We start from the raw sequence: 18,663 nt of genomic DNA on the forward strand, positions 1-18,663 counted from the left end.
GTTGTCGAGCGAGCTGACCTTCCAAATGTTCTTTAGCAATGTGACACAGTGTGGTGACATCTAGACAAAGTGACTCTTTGAGACATTAAAGGTTTTGGACATGCGCACATGTGATTGATGATCCCACAGTCTCGGCTGACAAATCATTTCCACGCACCTACAGCATGATGGCATAATTACTCGCAAGGATATCTAGAAGAATGTTTGGCTGCTGTATGGGCACATCTTCAGTAAACATAAAACAGTGTGACAAACAGCCTCTGTTTCTTCTTTTTTCATGTGAATTGGCAGCAGTGACCTTCATATGTGTTGAAGTGTAAAGCAAATATTTGATAAAATCAGTCCGCATATCTCGACGGCGCTGTTTCCTCTCGTCTCCCCGCTATTTCATTTGGCTGGCTTTAATCATGTTTTCCCTGCTAGCTGTCACAAGTAAATAATGAGTAGACTCAAGATGTCTTTGATTTGCGAGGCCTTAGCCGGGTCACAGCTCAATTGGCACAGACAAGAAAAAAATCAGCCCATTTGCTGAGGGCTCATTAGGAGCCTTGCAGCGTGAAGCCAGGGTCACTGGATGATATGGAGTCTTTTTATTCAAAACCCCTTGATCCTGGAGATCACTGAAATATGCTTCGCCCATGATGGCAAGAGAGAGGGGGAACATTTCTCCAGATGAGAAATGATATGCTTTGGGGTGAAGAAAGAGAGACAGAGGGTGAATACAGACAGGCAGAAGGGAGAAAGAAGGAGAGGACATAATATATACCTATGCGACTCCAAAGCCTCTCGATGAAAAGGTACATCGTGTCAGACCCAATTTTGATCCATGCTGCCCACAGATGAGGCAGCTGGCAGATATACTGTGGGTAAGAAGGCTATTCGATCAACATTTCCAGAGGGATATCAACATCAGTGTTTGATAGTGTCCCATACAGATGAAAAATGCAAATAAATCATTTCTATCTCCCAGAGCCAACTGTGAGACTGAATACAAACAGCCATTAGCTAAGCAGAAGCACAGTATCTGTCCTTGTTGAGCAGGGCTCACATTTGAAAACCTCAGATCTGCTCTTTCTGTTCATATGCAAGCTTTGTGCTCTATTTATTGGAGATTGAATCATACCACCATTAGATTGAGGTTATTCTCAAAACTACTGGCTTCAAGCAACAATGGCTGCAATGTTAGCCTGTGTGGACTCCATGCGCATATGATTTGCATGGGCACTCAACTGTTATCAGTGTTTGTTCCTGTTGAGGTTTATTTCTGTCTTCCCTGGTAAAGCATCTTGGAAATCTGCTTGTGTGTTTTTTTTGTGCATGTTCCCCAAAGATGGCATAGATTGTTGGATTAATAGTGATCAATGACTAGCATTGCAACAGGCTTATCACTGGGAACATGGTAACATCCTTAGGAGAACCATTCAAACCGCTGTAGATGAAATCATGTTGAGGAGGCCCAAAAAGAATCTTGTTTTCATACATGAGGTTATTCCCCCTTTTTTGAGTTACTTAGATTAGCCACATTAGCATATGCCTGGAAAGTCAAGAGGATGGATCCTCATGGGCACACATGTTTTCCAGAGTTATTTTCACTTGAAGTGGAACTCAGCTGAGGTTGACTTCTATAAATAATGCTCTTTTTACGAATCATAGAAAGTGTCTTTTCCAAAGTTATCACCCTCTCCTCAAAGCTGTTTCCAGTGGCCTCGGCCCCCATTATTCTGGCATATCCCATCCCTCTCGTTCCTCTCCCCGCCCGCTCTCCGCACGGCGACTTCATTACCTCAGACATGCAGGGATCCCAGCAATAATTATTCATAAAAATTCACACCTTCGAGTTAATGGAGAGGCGTTATGCATACTGCTCCATCCTTGCAATGTATTTGAAGGTATTTTTAACACATGGTTACACAGGAACACAGGTTAGGACCTGCCACCTATTATTCACATTCAGCGCTATTTCACCCAAGGTTAAATGTAGGTATAAAAGTACAAAGTGGTGATAATGGTCTCACTATAAGGGATATATGTTAATGCGCACTGCTCATTTCCGTCACTTATGTACAGCACTCAAGAATGTTCCTATCAGGCAAACACTCAGCCTTTGGTTTAGAAATTCTTTTTGCTATTTACCCGGGCATTGGCAGACGCAATTTGCCATTCAGTAGCAACCTGTATAATGCTTGAAGCTAAATATAAACCGCATAATGTGAGCAACCACTAACCTGTAGCTTGGAGTATGATGCTTTGAATTGAATGCACCACTAAAAGTAAGATAATACACCGAGTATGTGTGTGGGGTTGACCAAGTGTCCGTCCTTTCGTTGAAGAACATTTATGACAACTGCTGTCAGACTCTACAGAATTAGCTGTGGCTATTCAGTCATATGTGGGCTGCACATGACAGCAGTTGGAAAAAGCTATTAAAAGGTTGGACTATAGATAGAGAGACACAAAGACGGAAATTGAGACGCAGGGTGTCAGAGAGAGCCAGAGGAAGCTTAGGACAGAAGCTTCAGGTTGTGACATGTTAATTGCCCGTCTGCAACCTGGTGCAGGAGAGAGTTGTCATCCTGTGGGTCTAAAACTACCTGGTAGTCTAAAGCTCCTCTCTTCTTCATTCACACCTGAAGGGTAGCACTGACACAAACAAACTCTTGTCTAGACACAAACACGAGCACTGCCTGCCATAGCATAACAGAATGTAATGGTTTATCATCCCAAAGGGCATCACGTCACAGCGCCAGTCCTGCTCTCTCCAACTGATTGGAACATCTCTCACTTACTGAGATGTACTATCAGACCTAACTTCACATGCTGTCCATTTTTAACGCCCAGGAAAGGTAACTGTGCTCCTTTTCAGGTATATTTGTAGGTTAAAGTTGTCTGCCTATAATTCCGAACCTCCACGAAGTCCCTCTTCCCATGGTGGTACAATCTCATTATCGAAAAAATAGCAGGGTGGAGATTCTTGTATTGAATGTTCCTGACTTTTTAAAGCCTATGAGCTTATATTTTAAATGATTGCACTCTTAGACCTGATTCCCCTGGACTGTTCCAGCGATGCAAGGCAGCAGAGAAAAGGCACACTGTGAGGACTACCTTACTAAAGGTCAGACTGTCAGTGCGGGGCAGCCACTCTAATCTCCCATGACCTGACCTTCAATAGTGCAACATTATCTCCATTAATGTCTACAATGGGGCACTCCATTTCTGTATGCGGGCACGTCCATATTTATATGAGTGTATGCTTGTGTGTATGCCTGAGCGTGTTCGTACGCTCGTGTGTTACTGTGTGAGAGAGTTTCCACTGGCATGCAGCCCAGCAGTGGGACAAAGGCTTTGACAACCTAGCCAATGGCAGCCAAAGGGAACAGACAAGGTTAACTCCACGAGTGCTGGAGTCACGGAGGCGGTTCAGTGACCAGGCAAAAAGCAATTGCAGAAGAGCTTGTAAGTGCCCAGAAAAAATGCTGCAGAGGACCATGAATGCTTCTTGATGAGAGGGCCTTAAATTGGTTTAGAACCCGTGTCATCACCACTTAGAGCGCTTTAAGATATGCCTCCGCAAACCCGACAGCCACACTCACTAAGTGGAGGGGTGGCGGGGACTAACCTTGGATTAGGAGCAGGTTCAAATGGTAGATCGTTTGATATAATGAGGTATATCTGGTCTCTTGAGAGAACTCTACACTACAGTTTTTATTGCTGCTTTTCATGCATGGCATTCTGGCTGTAAGGGTCTATATTCCCAATGAGCTCTTTATAAGGCAAAGGCAGTCAAGGATGTTTCCACTCTAACAACTCATTGTGGTCTCTCATTCTTGCTATCCGCACTCTTTGGCATGCTCTGATTTTAAGAGCAGCGCAGTAAATTAGAGGCATTGTGGGTAACCTTACTTTCCCCCTGTAACGTTAATGAGATACAAAGTGTGAAAGGAACTAGTCTGTCACACACTTCATCGCTTGCTGAGCCGGTGGGAGTCTGTTAGTGAACTATTAAAGGTTTTAAAAATAGTGGCCTTATAATGTCTGACCTCAACTCTCCAGCTCAGCCTTGTCGGTAAACACTCGGTGGTTGGAGCACCCTGTTGTAAAACCTTGTCAGAGTCATTAGTCAAAAAAACACCCGGTGGAGTTGAAAGTGTGTAGGAGGCATAGCTGGTGTTAGTGAGGACACCTTGTTGATGTTTTTGTATGTCATTTTATAAAACAAGAGGTTTTTTCAGAGCATTTTACCTGGTCCTAAAATGAAAGTTGGCAAAAGCAAAGCTGGTATCAATTTAGAAAAATGGGAAAGAATAAAAGGAAGAGGCAATGTTGGATGGGGGTTTATGGGTAGCTATGGGAGGAGTGTGGGGGTTCAAAGCTCTTCCCCCTATCTGGAGCTGAATTATGGCCCCAGGCAATGCTGTCGGCGAAAGAAAGTTCAAGAGGTGTGTAAAGAAAAAGAAGAGGAGGAGTGTTGGGAAAAAAAGGCTTTCTTAAGGCTTCACAGTCTAGTAACCAAGATGCTGAGTTGGATGTGGCGAAGTGCCCCGGGGGAGGCCAGGGGCACTGAGAGACAGTAACCTGAGATGAGAGCTACCTGAGCCTCAGCATCAAACCACTCCTGTGATCCACTGAAGACCACGGTTCCTGGTTTTCACTCACTGATTCCCCGACGATGGCCGGTCAGGCTGGCCGTGAGAGTCGCCCATCAAGTAAAGTTCGGTTACTTAGATGAACTTCTGTAATAGAAAGGGGTTTGGGAGTGAAGTCTTTGCCGCCTTACAAAATATACTGTGTTTTGGTTTATGGATTGAGATTGTTCCTTTTTATTTGCGGAAGACGAAGATTTATTGCATCTGTTAGAGTCGGACCATTTCATGGAAATGTCTGAGTAAGGTGAAGGGGATTCTTAAATAAAAAGCCTTCTCTTGAGTGGTGCATATTTATTTCCGTTTGAGCAAAGTGGTTTGATAAACAGCTCTTTATAAAAAGCGAGCGTGTTTAGAATATTATTCCAAAGAGAAAATGAATAAAGTAAAAGGGAGCATTTTCAATTAGATTTTAGGCTTTTTGCCCGCCGACTTTCTGGCAAACCTTTTTTCTATCATTACCCTCCCATTTATATTACTGCCTTAAGTCCCCTAAATCCAACGACTACTGCATCGCGCACAGCTGTGCACTTTTATGGCATTTGCTAATGTACTGTAAATGACATAAAATACGACAAGCTTAGTTTTCTGCCAGCCCTAGCGTTTATATCATTTTTACACCGTTTCGAATTCCCATTTATTTATTTGAAGGCAGGTGTGATTTTATGTCCTCTCCATGGCTGTAAAGTGCTACTTTGAAATGCAAATGAAGCTTTGATTGAGATATTTCCATGGAAAGGATGTTATGTACGAGGGGATAGTGTGAAAGCACGTCCAAGGGGAGATGTTTTGTGGTCCTGTTCGGGGCTCGGTGATGCATTGCTGAAGAATCACATAGACTGGTAGAGGACGCCGAGGACACGATGTTGAGCTCCTGACTCAGGTGCCATTCATGATGTACAGACTTTGCAGACATTCTTTATGCCTGGATTCTAACTGTAAACCACACCTCTTATAAAAACTGAATTCCCAATCCAAACACACAAAGGCTTTTCACCTTTATTCGCCACTTAAAAGACGTTGCCGTCAGCTTTCTGGAAATAATGTTTTTGTCCATTTAAAGGCGGATTTCAAAGAAAGGCTTTCGGAATCCAAATGAAATTACAGGATAGAGTGTCTGCTTATTGCCTTATATGCACTTAAAGGTAGAGTGTATACTTGAAAGGTAATGGCTTTCTGCAGTCAAGTATTATGGTGGCTCCCTCCTGAAATGGATCTCTTTACTCTTGTCTTGTCAGAGTCCTCTTAGTGAAGGTGTGGCATAATGTAGTTCTGACTCGGGCCTCTTATCTCATGTCAGTGGTATCCTGCACACCTTGATAAAGCCTCCTTTGCTTGTCTTGTAACAACATTCCACTCCTTCTGACAGGTACTGTAGCTAGCAAGAGCCTGCCTCTCATCTCTCTCTCTCTCTTTACACACAGACACACACACTCACACACAAAGGCTTTCTCCACTTTTCCAAAAAGCCCTTTTCCCTAATGCAGCAGATAGCGCTCGCAGCGTTGGACATTTTGATGCATTTGGTTAAATACACTCATCATCCTCGTCACCTGCGTTTATGTGAAGAGCTGCTGACAACTTACAACCTGCTTACCAGACACGGGTTGAATTAAATACTCTCTTACAGAACAATGGAGGACGTCTTTAAGGCCCTGTTGTAGTTTGAAGGTATTGGCAGTGGCCTATCAGAAAATCCAACTTGAGATTTGACACTGTCTATAGAGTTGTTTTGTAATTAAAACACGGAATGTGGAGATAATATGGCTTCCAAGGTCCAACCTCTGAGTCCTTCCTTTAAAATACTTCCCTTTGATAAGTACTCAAAGGATGAGTAGGCTTCTCTCCTGTTGTTAACTATCGCAGTTGGCTGTCTTGTTTGATGTGGTGGCTTTCGTGACATTATTTAATTCTATTTTCAATTAGGTAGCACACATTACAAATGCAAAAGAGCTTTTAAATAAGGGATTTGTTCTGCGTGTGAATAAGTGAGGTAGCAGGACGATGTCTGAATGCCACTTAAGAAATGTTTTGACTTCTTTCCCTGTCTGGAGATAACAGCAGACATCCCTGAACTCCACATTTACCCTTTTGTAATGCTACATCTGCCAAATTAATTAATGAAGAGATGAGACAAGCTAAGACTGTGATTAACATTAACATGACTCTCACACAAGTACTTTTTGTGTGCAAGGAAAGAAATAAAGAATTGTACTTACAGTTCATTTGATAAAAGAGAAGGCAGGGATTGTTATTGCAACATTTATGAGCATTTATGGTAAAGGCTGAATGCCTGCATTGCCTGTAATGGCCAAGGCTGAGCCGCTGACGCTGTGATTTAACCTGGCACTTTGGCGGTGGCGGGCGGCTCCTCCAAATCAAGGCTAAGTGGCGGATTCATCAGTGCCCTGTCGAGATAAAACACTCGGCCGGTGGTGACACGGAGATGAGGCCCTGATTGGGACAAATACATCTCCCTCTGGTGTCAGCTCTCATTCACCGGTCTGAGCGCAGGCTGAAAGAAAGACAAATGTTTTGATTAGGGGTCTCTTTCAATGTCACAGCAGCCAGTGAAGAAGAATGAGACGCGGCTGTTTCCAAGGGAAGCAAATGGTTGAAGAAGATGAGAGGAAAATGAATGTCTCCACTGTCTGGAGGATGTCAAATGGGGATTTTACGAGTCAGAGAAAGCTTAGTGAGAGCATCTCTTTTAATGAGGCCGGAAGATCATTTCAATGTCTGCTTGGTGACTGTTAAACTTCACTATATAATAAATGAAATACTTCAGAAAAAGAAACAGCGGTTATGTAAGTTATTCTTGAAGAGTTGGGGGTGTTTTGGTTTTGTCTACACTTCTGTTAGAAAAGTGTTTCGAAGTCGGAGCTGTAATGTTTGTGGAAAATATACTGTTTCCTTACCGAAGAGCACTGTGACTTGCTATCATTATGACATCCTGGAAGTGTTCTTATTATGGTCACAGATGATGATGATTATAAATCCATCCCAACTTAGAATATGTAGAGCATTAATAATTGCGTCGCTTGAGAAAGGGTTGCAGAAGGTCTCTTATTCTCTCACTCTGAAACAGGAAGTGTGCTGAACTGAGCCATCTCACACAGGAATTTCCATTATAAATATAATCGCTTTACGTTTTCTTCCACCTCTGTCTGTCAATCTATCTCTTCCTTTTTACTTTAAACATGCGAATCAGTCAAAGTTAACTCACTGAGTCTATATTTCTCCACACATCTCTCATGTTGATGGTTTTTTCATCCTGCCAGCGACGATGCAGACTTAACACGCCGTCTTGTGTAGCTGGATATTTCCTCATAAATGACAAAATGTTGCTGCCTGTGTTCCACATCTTGTGTTCAATAGAGTGAGGGAGAAAAATAGCTTTGCGAGAAAAAGCCTTGACGGAGACGTCATGCATTTCAGTTGGAAGCTGAAAACAGCAAACAAACTCAAAGTGCCGTATCTGGTGCACTGTGAAAACCTCGTCTTGGACAAACTATTTCGGAGAGGGTGGCTTATTTATAGAGCATCTTGCCCCACAGTTCACCTTTTCATGGGTTGTCTACTGGAATAATTTGTATAAGCAGAGCAATCTACACTGACTTCAGAAATGTGGGTGATTCGGCGTCAGCATCTTCCTCAGATACACTCGAAAAGAAAGTAGGGATGCACCGATACCACTGTTTTTCAGGGAAAAATACATTTGGGTACTTGCCGCTACAAAGCACCGATATGAGTACTTATTATCACAGTTCTCATAATGACTTTAAAAGCATCTTTCATTTTCATCACATGTTCCTCACTTTCTGACTGTAACAAAGTAAATCAACAGAATGATACAACTGCTGACATTTTAACACTCAACTTTGTTTTACTTAATAAACCAACATGACACTGCCACACATTTTACTTTCAATTTCAGTTTAACACAACATACCACATTTAGTGTAAAAAAGGTCACGTGATGAGCACTCCCATTTCTGAGCGCACCTGAACGCAGCACTACACAGCGCATCACCCCGAAACACGGCAGTGAGTGAGACATGCCCGGACATGTTTACTGCACCTGCTACAGAGACACCAGTGATCGCTGAGGGACTCTTTTTATCGTGTGTGCGTCCATCACTATGTGAGTTAGTTTGCCTTATTGTTTATGTTACACTCTGTTAGCTTCAGTTTGGCCGTGAGTGTATATGTTAGTGTGGTCTGTGAGGACTAAGCCTTTTTCTGAAAAGTGACAGTGCTCCTTCCCCGCCTACCTGCTAAACTAACGTCAGGCTAAATGGTATCAGGTGCGGTTGTATCGCCGTAGTTTTATGAGTATGAGTACTCGTAATGCTCCGATGCCGCCCGATACCGTATTGGTGCAAGTGGTTGAAATGTTGGCTAAATATGATAAACACAACATTAAAAGTACTTTATATTCATTTCGATGAAAGCGGTGGAAATACTGGTAGAAAGTGAGAATGTGTTAACAGGAATATTGGTCTGATATACTCCATGGTAAAAAAAAAAAAATAGGACCAAAGCAAGAAGACTTGTTAGCATCTCTTTTGACTTATTAGTTCCTTTACGTGTTTTGGACACCTTTACTTAATCTTCCTGACACACAGACACATCCTATTTGGCTTTATTTTCAGAGGGCTTTGATCTATCTCTTGATTTAATCTCACTCAAAGACACAAAAAATCCTCTTGAAAGTCAAGGTAGACTTTTATCTTGTCAACCTGGCAAAATGTGAGTTATGGCTGGACAAAAGGCGGCTTAATGTAGCTTTCTGTGCCTGTGACATATTTGTAATAGAAAAATGGGGCTCTCCTCCAAAATATATGATATGCCCTATTGGACTAAGGCCCCTCTCTACACCGCATCCATCAAATCAACCACCTGAGTCTGTTTCAAATGCTCATCATTCCGTAATGAACATGATCAATCCCAATGTAAGCTCACTTTGAACACCCTTCAAGGTCCCTCCCCTGCACGAACATATTCCCTTTGCAAATCATCAAGCGTCTTGACATCCACACACTCGGTTAACACTCAAGTGTTTACGTGTCAACAAAGAGACAATGGCAAAGCTGGCCTTCAGCTCTGAAAACAAGCATTCAAACAAATACTTCAGTGACAGAGAGCACTGAAGAGGCAGGAGGCGATGAAGTGGTGAAAGTTGACAAAGAAAAGATGTAATGATGAAGAAGAGAAACAGAAGGGACCCTTCCCATTCAATCAGGCCCCATCTGAACTCCCAAACTACTTCTCGTCTCCGTCTCTCTCTCACTCATTTGCATCTCTTTTATGTCCCTGCTTCCCATTATGCAAAAGTGTACGCTTAAAAAGTAGTCCGGTTTGCAAAGCGACTCGCTCCATTTCCCCACACTTTTTTAATCAATACCAGCCAGGGGAGCAGGGTTATGTGGTGTTCAGTTGCATTTATGCTAACTAGAATATTTGAACGGTTCTCTTTGAACTGGAGTTACCTTGGAAACCAACCCACAGGAGTTGCTGCTTTATAACAGTAATTACAATCAGTGGTCAGACTAGGTCTTGCGTTGCAGAACAAAGCTCTCACAGACATACAGTAAGTAGGCGACGTTGTGTGTATGGTTTGATATCACACTTCTTGGACTTGTCAGTCGTTAGCAACATGGAAGACCTTTACACTTCATTAAAGCACTCTATCCTTTTATTCATCAGAGGAGATGTTTACTGCTTTGGATTTTGGAGGTGGCTAAAAATCCATTCCGCGGCTCACAATGCATCAATGACCTTTGGATCCGGCTGTATGCGAACTGCCAGAAAAGATGCAGCCTAGGGAGATATGATAAGGCGTTTGTGGCCCCTGATACTTCACTTTCTTATGTCCATAAAATCGCACTTCTTCCGGCCGTGTAGCTGATGATAAAGCGAGTGCCTGCGAGGCCTTCCCGCTGTTGCCATTTGTAATTTTTAGAAGTCATCATCGGAGGCGATCTGTCTTGATTATGCCTTGGCAACTGTCATGCTCCACTAATGCACAGTCTGAGAGAGGGCATAAATACAACGTCTTCCGGCAGCATTGATGTTTATCTTCCCTGCTTCATGAATTTGCATTCCCACAGACAAATTTTACTCATAATGGCAGCCATCACAGCAAAGATAGGCTTGGCGAATTATCAGTCTGCACACAGTGTTTGTTTTACAAGTGGACAGGCAGGAAAAAAGGATTTGAACATTCTGATGAGGGAGACAGATTGATAGTAATACATGCCCCGTCTAATGGGCCTGATAGTGCCTCATGAAATATTCATTATTAGTAACTATTGTTGTTACATTGCCAGCAGCATCTGAGGGATTACATTTTTTGTATTAATGAAGTAGCCTATGTAACAAAAGTCTAGCTGCTCTGAGAAATAGGGCACCATTCCATATTACAACTTGTATTGTAACCTTGGTGAAAGCAGCTTTGAAAATGTCAAATTCCAGAATCTGACAGGAAAAAAATGCCTTGCACTTCCAAGAGCAGTACATTAAACACTATGGCAGATGTTTGAGGCCTTTCATTGCTGCTGTTCCTCCTCTCTCTAAAGGTAGACGCTTGTTTGTGGTCTCATGTAATTTCCGCTCCTCTGAAATAAACAAGGCAGAAAGACTTGCGCTTATAAAAAGGTGTTGAATTAGAACCATCTTCTTCGCGATGACTGGAGATGTAGATCCGCTTTCTTTGTGACTGCATGCTGTAACTTTCATGGCGTTTTCACAGATTTATTTTCGCAAGTTGAGCTAATAAATTCATGTTCAGTCACTTTCATCTGCGGAGTCAGGCGTGCTGCGACACGTACCATGTACACGTGTGCGTATGTAGTGATTTAGCTCAATGTGTCATGCATCTCTTTTATTGTATACTGAACAAATGATGTTAGAAATATGGCAGGTTGTGGTTTTAATAAGGTCAAAGTGCCAAATATCAGGGGAATGAGCCTGTTATTGCCGTGTTAAACCTGTACAAGCGCTAAATCAATCACAGCTAATCAGAATTATTGGGCGGCTTGTGTAGTGACCCATTGCTTCTAAATTTATATTGTGAATAAATTATATTCTAAACCGCAGTTGAGTGAAGCATGACTTTCCAGCGCAGCGCCTTGTAATGAGTTGTTTTCCTGCCAACTTTTTGTCACACATTTGTGGTAATGTTTCTTTAACACCTCTGAAATTGCTCTCGCTTCCTTTTTCAAATTTGTCAAAATGTTTTTTTTTTTTCTTTTTTCAACGTTTTACCGAATGAATTTATCACCAAATTATAACCACAGGCAAGATAGAAAATCAGTCTTTTGTGGTTTTCGTCCTCTAAATAGATTGATGATCTCGCAACAGCATGCTGCACTGACAGTGTCAACTTAGTGATTATGCTGCACATAATTATAGTGCACAAATCATGGCCATTAGGCCCATGGTGAGAATGAGAGAAGGCAAAATGGAGTTGTCGGCTTATGACTAAGTGTCCAGTGACGAAGGATAAGAATGTGCGTCGTTGTCTCGGATGAGTAGGAGGTCTGGAGAAAAGATGGGGAGGGTGCTTGTTGCATTTTTCTATCGAAGAATGAGAACATTTAGTTAGATACTGCAGGGGATTTGTGTTTATATTTAACTACAAACCAGAATTGAAGACAAACGTGACGTAATAATTTATAGTCTCGGAAAGGTCCAGTCATGTGTTTGTGAAATGTTCTTTTCTGGATCTCTTTGTGACCAAATAGACCTGTAGACTCCCCTGCACAGTGGCTGAAATATATATTTTTAGGTGACTAACGTCCAGGTGGTCATCGCAACAGGATCTAAAAGAATAACTTCATTTAGTCTCTAAATTCACACCTTAGCCTGGCAGCTGCCACCTATGGCAACGCTACCAGTGGATAAGTAGAAGATAAAAATAAGCCTCTCCCCCTCAGTTCCCCCCACCTGTGTCTCTCTCTAATACCTCCACTTATACACCACTGAAAAGTACCAGCAGCAATGTCATAGAAAAAGAAACAGTAGTCTTTGGTTTCCAAACCACAATACATATAACTAACTCACCCACTCCTCGTTATTCTGAAACCCCTCCTGCGCTTCTAAATTGCTGGTATAAAATGCCCAGGCCAGAGGGGTAATAGTTTTTGATAATGATCCTGGGCTAAGCTTTGGTGCTGTGTGGCCACATGCCGCACAGACAGCATGCTGATTATTTCTCTGAAGTGGGCTGGATGTGTGTCCGTAACGGTAATTTCGAGGCCTGATTGGCAAAGAGCGATGAAATTGGGGGCAGTTAGCACTGAGGGGAAAATAGAGCTGGAGTGTGTGGAAATGCAGCAGCCGTCCAATGGTAAACAAATTATTTGAAGTGAAATGACAACATTAGGCGATGCAAAGTGCCAGTGCACATTATGAATATGGCTCTGTCTGTGCTTGGTCTTTTATTACCTGCATTTTTCCACCATTTGAAACAAGTGGGCAGTCCCTACCAGAAATCTCTGCCCTATTTTTTTTTCTAAATACACGGAAATCAATCAAAACCAGCATGCATAATTCTCTGATTTGATGCACATAAACATATCCAGTAAGGATTAAGGGGATTTGCCACTGCCAATACTTACCCAACAGAAGTGGAAAATAGATATAGAAATGTATAAAACATTCTGCATCTTTCAATGTGGATAATTACAGACAAGCTTTAAGCAAATCCTTTATTTTCCCTGTGATAACCTGAGCGTTGCTGAAAGATTGCCATGTAAAGTCTGCACAGGCAGACGTGTCTGTTAAGGAAACGTGCAACATAACCTCCTGCTGAGAAATGTGCTCTTTGTGATACGCCGTGTGAGGAATCTCATCTAATCCTTGTAGATGCAACCTGCAGTTGTTCAATAGCCATTATTCAAATGCCATCTTTCTCTATAAACTGATTTAATGCCAAAAGAGAAGAAAACACTCCTTTTACCATCAAACACGCAGACTTTTATTGTAAAACATTATATTTCATTGTCATAATCTGCAGTGTCTTTAAGGGAAAGCAGCTGCAGAAGCTCTTGTGAAAGGAACACAATGCTTGATTTAGCTAGTCTTAAGGGCTGAAGTAAATATGTATCGATATAACTGTCTCTTCCTAGACAATATCCTAAAACAAACTAAGTGGTTAACACTTTTTTTGAAGTTCTATTCATAGTAAAGGTTTGGCTGTTGCTGAGTGATAAAACCCATGTGGCTGTGTGTTGTCTCTAGCGACAGACAAAAGGTGTCTGTTCCTGCGCTTTGTGCCCACACATTTACAGAACCTAACCCCTGATGTCAAGGCCTGTTTTTCTCAAAGCAAATTGGAATGTCTAGACAGTTTTTCATTTTATTTATTTTTTTCTTCTTTAACCAAGCGCACAAGCAACCCCCATTAGGATGCTTAATAAAGCTTTATTAAAGTGGATCTCCGGCTCGTCGGACACCTGAACACAGTCACTGCCCTCCCATCACATTACTGTCAGTGATAAAGTCGAAAAGGAAGGTGCTTAATTCTTAATTGGGCATGTTAGTTAGGAAAATATTTGTCATGAATAAGTGAGGGGACAGGGGTTGGCTTCACTCTGTTGCGTGTCATGCCTGGCACAGAATAAAGAAGAGGTAGATTAGGGAGGGTCACGTGCTCTGCCAACGCTGTGATGCCCAGTGAAGGATAAATTTGGCAGATGTGACTGAGATTTATTGGGTGCAGAGGGGATGGATGAATGAGTGGAGCCACCTTGATGTAAGCCCCAGCCATCTCAAACACATCACCTCGTTTCTGCGCTGCTCTGTCCCCATGAAGACACATTTGTTGCAAGACTCAGCCAGGCTTCAAATTGAATGAGGGAGGTCACTTTTTAAGTGTCCAAGGGACAAGTACAAGCTGGAGTCTTTGATTCTGTCTAGCGCCGGTGTATTTAAATAGCCCTCCTGTGACATCAGTCTTGGAATGGCAGAACAGAAGAGGACAAATGTTTCGGAAAATGTGCGTAAAGAATATTTTCTTGGTATAATGAAGAGGTTATGAGCGTTTAACAAAGTGTTCTTCACACACAGTTAAAGTGAGCTTTTTCTGAATTCTTGCTGTAGTTAATTTCTCTCCTTTTTTTGTGTCACACATGCTCTGTTTGAGTGCTATGTTGCAGCCTGGCTACTTGAAGCATGCCTGGTTCTTCTCCTTCGGTCTTTTCAAAGGGATGTTTGAGTCATTCAGTATTGCACTTCAACAAAGCTCAATTCTGTGGGAGAGCTGTGTGATACAGTTAAGTACAGTTAATTGATGTTTTTCGGAGGGGGGCTGTTCAAGAAGTCAAATGTTTGTTCGTAACAGTTTCAGAGGTACGTGTGAAACCAAATTAGCATTTATTCCTCCTGAAATAACTCAAATCTGCCACCGGTGACAATATTAAAGTGCAAAAAAAAAGCTATGAACTTTTTTTTTTTACCTAATTTAATGCTGAAAGTGAACTGATAACATGTTGCACTGCCTGGTGAACAGCACGACAGGTAGCCTTTCTCTGTAGGAAGTATGCGGGCATGTGTGCTACACACGCAGCGATCCCTCCAATGTTAAATCAATTACAGCACAAGCTGAACTGTTTGATAAAATCAGTCACGACTGTGCCGATACAAGATTCCCCGCCGTTTACAGTGTTTTTTTTCTGGAACATGCCAAGAGATCTGTTGAGTAGCTGTCTATATGTTAGCATGCTTCTGAACAGCCGAGATAAGCTCCTCACGTGGGAGCACAGTCAGGGCTGAACAAAGCTGTCTAGGTTTTGAAGGGCAATACATTTGGTGAGATAAAGACTCACCTAGCGAGCATTCCCTATAATATACATCCACATATACAAAGCGCCTGGAGAAGCTGTTGAGACTCAGTGATCCCTTATCCCTTATATATGTTTTTCCGGATGTTGCTGTGGTATTAGATGAATGCTTAGATGACACAGTGTAGAGGATTATGTGTTTTGGTTTGTTTAATAGGTGCGTAGGCCCATCTGACACAGGAGAGAGACTGCATGAATCAATAGGAAAACTTCTGCTTACATCTTTAACAAGCTATCCATCACGTAGAATTCAGTCCAAGACTGCTGAAAAATGACTTGTGGGGATTCTAATGGCATTTTCCAACTCAATTAAAATCCGTTGCGTGTATGACAACAATCTTTTCTCTGATGTGGCTGGAAATTGTTCAACAAAGCTAATCAATTTCCTTGTCTGCAACGGGGTAACTAATTTCCTTTGAATATAAAACTGAGCGTACAAATAACTGCAGTAGATGATTTTATACAAAGATGTTGGAAGATGAAAACATGCGTCCTTGTTCTTTGCTGTCTTTGCTCTGCTTATTATTGTAATTATCTACATGTGATTCATCTGTCAGCTTTTTATTTGCATATCATTAAGTTTAAAAAAAAAAATAAAAAATGTGTGTGAGCCCATTTCAGCATAATAGGAGTAAATGCAACTTCAACACATCTAGAGGAAAACAGGATTTTATGTTGTTCAAGAAGAAGGAAGCTATTCTTATCCAAGCAAGTGAACTTTTAAAGTTTGAAAATAAGAACCAGCTGTGAACAAAACTGTCTCAGTAAAGTGCGAAAGGGAAGGTGACACTTCTAAACCTTTGCTGCAATTCGTGCTCCACTCTCTGTATGAATGCACGCTACTGTGTATATGTGTGTGTGCAGGCTTTAGTTGATAGGCAGCCTGCCAGGGTTTCTAACTACACATCAGTACCACTCTGTACCCTCCACTCTGATCCACAACACTAACCCTCCTCTCCACTGCCACCGTGCCCCTCCCCATTAACACACCCTCTGCCTCTAATGGAGTTCACTGCACACCACTTTCCGCCTGAACACGCGGGAGAGGAGTGCAGCTAATAGCAGTTGCACAGTTGGAATACATGGGTGTGAGCTGGAGTTAATGTATGCCACTAGAGCAGTGTTGGCAGACAAGATCGTGTTATCTGCCGTGGTGTGTTCGAGCCCAGCCCATCTGTACGGTGACATCCTTCATAAATGAACCAAGGCGAGCGGTGACGGCTGTCTCTTAGCCCGCGCTTCAGTCCTGGTGCTGCACTGACACGTCTGATGTGTGTACAGTATCTTGTCTCTGTATCATGAATAGCAAAAGAATGTGCCACATTTGTATATCACCCTTTAGGGTGCTTTTAACATGACTTTGACAGGGAGTTTGAGTGAAATTGGTGGAAATGGGCGTGTGGTGCACTTCCATTCAATTTCCCTTCATTCAGCACTTGAGACATGGAGTTTGCCAAATCACATCCTTTCACTACGTTTTCTATTCCATGTTTTTGTGATTATAGTTCCATCATGTACAAATCAATATACGTCAGATCTAAACTTCCCCCTCTTCTTGTGTCCCATAGGAGCCGTGGCCATGTTTTCCCAGCAGCCACAGGACCTGGTGGTGGTGGCAGGCCAGCCTGTGACGCTACCATGCACCATCCCCGGATACCACGGCGTGGTCCTGTGGATCAAAGATGGCCTGGCGCTGGGAGTGGGCAGAGACCTCTCTGGTAAGTAACAGCTTTTATCCCCTTGAGCTTGTCATCCTGCATTTCTCCATCACCCTCAAATGCCCCTATTAATTACACTTTCTAATTTAACTGTCATATTCAAATGGCCCCTTTTTGTCATCTAAAGCCCTCACATGTCAACATACTACCCTCGCTAGGAAATGTATCACTCCGCAGACAGATAAAAGACATGTCTCATCATGAGAGAAGCATTACATTAGAAGTGGTACATGAAACATCAATAGTTATAACACTCAACATGGCCGAACAGAATCAAAAATGCATTTATGTCTCTGTGTTAGATGCATTTTTTTTACTTTGTGTTTGGCAGGGAAGCACAAAAATCCAAATGAAATGTGAAATCAATAGTTGCACTGGTCTTTCTCTGGTGCTTCAGGCTGCTAAATGGCTTTTTGAAGAGTAGCTGGCATCCTCTAATTACACTGCACCTCATGTATAATTGCCTTAATTGTTTAATTTGGAGAAAAAGTGGCTACTGCACTGCCATTTAGTAGCCTGTTGTTCAACCAATCAAGGCTTTATGTATATTCATGACCTTGATGAATTTCAAGGAAACACATCACTCCTCTAAATAAACATTTACAACCTTTTGAAGCACTGAGCTTCTGAATGAGAAAATCCATAAAAGCCCCCCATAAAAGTAGTAAGCCTGCGTCATTTACTGAAATGATCATTAAATTCTTCCAAAGCAGGGATCCATTTGAATCTGTACACAGCACTCAATACACAGCGGGATGCATTACTCCATAAGGGCGCAGCCTTCATTTTGAAGCTTTCTAACTCGCCTCGCACACCAACCTCTGTGTGACCACTAAGAAAATCGAAATAATTCCAATTCAAGACGCAGTGGCAAAATATTCAACTGCAGCCATTCTGAAAACACAAAGGTCTCCTTCGAAAAGGGATGATTAAATATGCATTTCACTTGAGATTGGGGGTCTTCTACCCTCTGACCTTTAGCAAAGGCTCTTAGAGGCCTTCCCTGTCGCCGATGTGGTCTGTAATTAAACCTCAGCGGCTGACAGAGCCCTAGCAAAGCCGTGCTATTCCCTCCTCAGGTTCTTATCAGGCCCAGGGGAGGCTGCAGGGTAGCAGTAAACAATGGTCCTGCAGCCTCTGAGTCTCTTTTGGAGGAAGATGAGGCAGACAAGGAGAGTACTTATGATTGCTAGAGATGGAATTAGAGACAGAGTGCACGCTTTTATTTAGGGTCAGAAGGGAGCAGAGATGTAGAGTTTGTTTTATTCTCCTCTTTTTTTATTGATTTAACAAGACCAGACAATCAAGATGTAATCTTATTTCAAAAATGGCCAAAGGAAGAAGAAGGAATGGAGCTGAAAACATGAAAACAACATGCACTATTCCTGACCTTGGCCTAGCTCAACAACCGGCCTCTTCTTCTAAATTTGCAGAACAGTCCGGCCGAGTTGGAGCGAT

General features: G+C 42.3%; 1 protein-coding gene across 2 annotated transcripts in view; it reads left to right on the top strand.

Annotated features, from left to right (window-relative positions):
* The window catches only part of kirrel3b (kirre like nephrin family adhesion molecule 3b), a 158,169-nt gene that overhangs the window by 77,903 nt on the left and 61,603 nt on the right, over positions 1–18,663 (top strand). For both annotated transcript variants that reach the window (XM_069668467.1, XM_069668468.1), the window contains exon 2: positions 17,056–17,205. In XM_069668467.1, the coding sequence (XP_069524568.1) occupies positions 17,056–17,205 (150 nt within the window). The remainder of the gene's footprint in view (positions 1–17,055; positions 17,206–18,663) is intronic.

Source organism: Semicossyphus pulcher, unplaced genomic scaffold (genome assembly GCF_022749685.1).
Source record: "Semicossyphus pulcher isolate SPU_LCO1_2020_fin unplaced genomic scaffold, fSemPul1.0.p SCAF_19, whole genome shotgun sequence".
NCBI lineage: Eukaryota > Metazoa > Chordata > Actinopteri > Labriformes > Labridae > Semicossyphus > Semicossyphus pulcher.